The sequence below is a fragment of the Tupaia chinensis genome, unplaced genomic scaffold, assembly GCF_000334495.1.
Source record: "Tupaia chinensis unplaced genomic scaffold, TupChi_1.0 Scaffold000115_1, whole genome shotgun sequence".
Lineage (NCBI taxonomy): Eukaryota > Metazoa > Chordata > Mammalia > Scandentia > Tupaiidae > Tupaia > Tupaia belangeri.
In genome coordinates this window covers 4,331,590-4,333,996 of record NW_006159579.1, presented here as the reverse complement: position 1 = coordinate 4,333,996, position 2,407 = coordinate 4,331,590, and the positions used below count along the sequence as shown (strand labels likewise).

Genomic DNA, 2,407 nt, shown 5'->3' with positions numbered 1-2,407 from the left:
GTCTATTCACACTAATTACTGTGTCTTTTGCCATGCAGAATCCCATAGACTTTTGTTGTAGGGCTCAGGCGTTCACCAGAGAGAGACAGAGCAAAGTGAGAAATCATCCTCTAGGGGAATGACCACGTTGCAATCCCTTCTCCATCCTCCTCTCTGGATTGTGGGCATGCACTTACATGTGCCCAGCATGTTTTTCAAGCTGCCAAGTCTGGAATTCAAACTACCAAGTTGGCTGTGTGGGATCCAGTGCTTCAATCTCCATATTTATTTTGATCAGAGACAGACAGAGAGGGAGAATGAAAAAGCAAGCCAGTAGGTCCAGTACTCAAACCATGGCCAGCCATGTGGGAATCCAGGAGTCCAGCACCTCAACCACCATGCCACCTGCTGGCCCCACTTTTAATTTTTTTAATGTTTTTTAGTTCCCTCCAATAAATATATTGGGTCACTGGGAAAGTCATGACATATTACATATTTCAGCATAGAAAAACCTAAAAAAAAAAAAAAAAACAAAGGACTTTCCTGGCAACCTAATGTATTCGTTGTAGGATTTCTGAAAAGGTCCTTTCCATAAGAGGCCTGGTGCTGTCTAGGTCAGGCCTAAGTATCTTTCACTCCTCCAGAGTCAGCTCTGCAGGAGAGCAATACCCGCTGCATCCCTGTCTTGGGGCCCCAGGCCACGTAGGTACACATGAGGGCAACTACCACCCAGGCTTCGGACAGAGAGCATGGGCTGCCCTGTTTAAGAAAGGCCTCGACAGCGTCCATGAGCATGTCTGAGCATGGGATTTTAGCCGCAGGAAGCCGCCCACCATAGGGCCATCAGCTTAGAACCCAGGCCTCCACCTCCTGGATGCAGAACTGCTCCTGCCGGGCCAGGACCTCGTTGTTGAAGGTCGCGCAGGGCTGGCTCCCTCCATGATACAAGTCTCCGTCCAGCCACAGTCCAAACTGGCCACTGGAGAGAAGGGGAGAATCTTGTCACAGCTTATCCTGTACACTGAGGCCTAGGGAGCCACCATCAGCAGCCCCTCACCACATGGACACAGCCTAGTTTTGTCAGCGTTTTATCTTCCCTTAAGCCAATTTATCCTGAGTTGCTGGGGACTTACCATACTGTTCACTGTGAGGTTAAGAGTTTTCCTCTTTTTAATAGTTCAATTATTTTAATTAATATATACAGTGGTGTCACTATCATCTCATCCCAGTTTTATAATATGTGGAGTATGGGGTCAGTAGATGGCATAGTAGTTACATCGCTGGTTGTCCATGGTTCGAGTCCTATACCTGGTGGCTTGAAACTCATGCCAGGTGCATGTGTATACGTGCCCAAGATCCCAGAGAGGGAATGGAGGAAAAGGGAATGTGGCATAATGTGGCATGGCCATCCCCCTGGAGAGTGATTTCTCATTTTCCCTGACACTGTCTCTTTCTGGCAAGTGCATGTGCCCTATGGCCAAAACATTTATAATAATAATAATAACAAGTGGAGTATTTTTAAGGTGGCAATGCTTGGCCAAAAGAGCAAATATCATGAGTGTGGACTCTGAGAGTCCAAAACACTTAGGGAGGCATTCATTCTAATTCTCTCATTTGACAGAAAACTCAGGCTAGAGCCAGAAAGTGAATTACCACAAATCAGCAATGACTGATGATGTGTTCTGTATCATGCTCATCTTTTTTTTTTTAAAGAGAGATCTTTACTATAGGGCGTGTGAGCTCCCTGGAGAGACAGAGAGACAGAAAGGGAGAAATCACCTTCCCATGGGGGATGGCCACGTTGCAATCCTTTCTCCTCCTGTCTTCCCTTGGGCATGAATGCACACGTGCCTGGCATGAGTTTTAAGGCACCGGGTCTGGGTCTTAAGCCGTGGTTGACTGTGTGGGAGTCCAAGTGATGTAACTATTATGCCATCTGCTGGTCCCGCCATGCTCCATCTTGATGAAGGCTTTTCAGGCAGCAGGAGAGCAAGGAGCTGACTGGTACTGATCCACCATGCTTTCCTCCTCACCCTGGGACTGAAGGTGAAGGTCAGGCCAGGGGCAAAACCAATTTTTCCCCTTAACCCACTCCTGTCTGCACACACACACACACACACACACACACACACACACACACGCTGAGTTCTGGGCAGTCACTTCCCTCCTCCACTGAGCTTACCCGCTAGGATTACAGGGCCACCTGGGAAGTCTGAGGCCTGCCCATCTCCTGACTCAAGCCTCTCCTCCCAAAGATTCATAAACTCAGACACAGCTGGCACCAGCTGTAAGCACTGTGGGGAGAGTTCATGCACCCTTTCCCCTCCATGTTGGCCCAGAGTGGGGTGGAGAAGTCAGCTGGGGGACTGGGCCCGGAAGTTAGCCACCCGCCTCCCCTATTGTCCAGGCAACCTAACCCAGCAGTTGC

At 48.9% G+C, this 2,407-nt stretch overlaps 1 protein-coding gene across 1 annotated transcript in view; it reads right to left on the bottom strand.

The window, feature by feature from the left end:
- Positions 1-510: 510 nt before the first annotated feature.
- TLDC2 (TBC/LysM-associated domain containing 2) overlaps positions 511-2,407 on the bottom strand; it is a 15,329-nt gene continuing 13,432 nt past the window's right edge. The window contains exon 7 of the mRNA XM_006144104.3: positions 511-958. Coding sequence (XP_006144166.1) covers positions 823-958 — 136 coding nt within the window. The 3' untranslated portion in view covers positions 511-822. The remainder of the gene's footprint in view (positions 959-2,407) is intronic.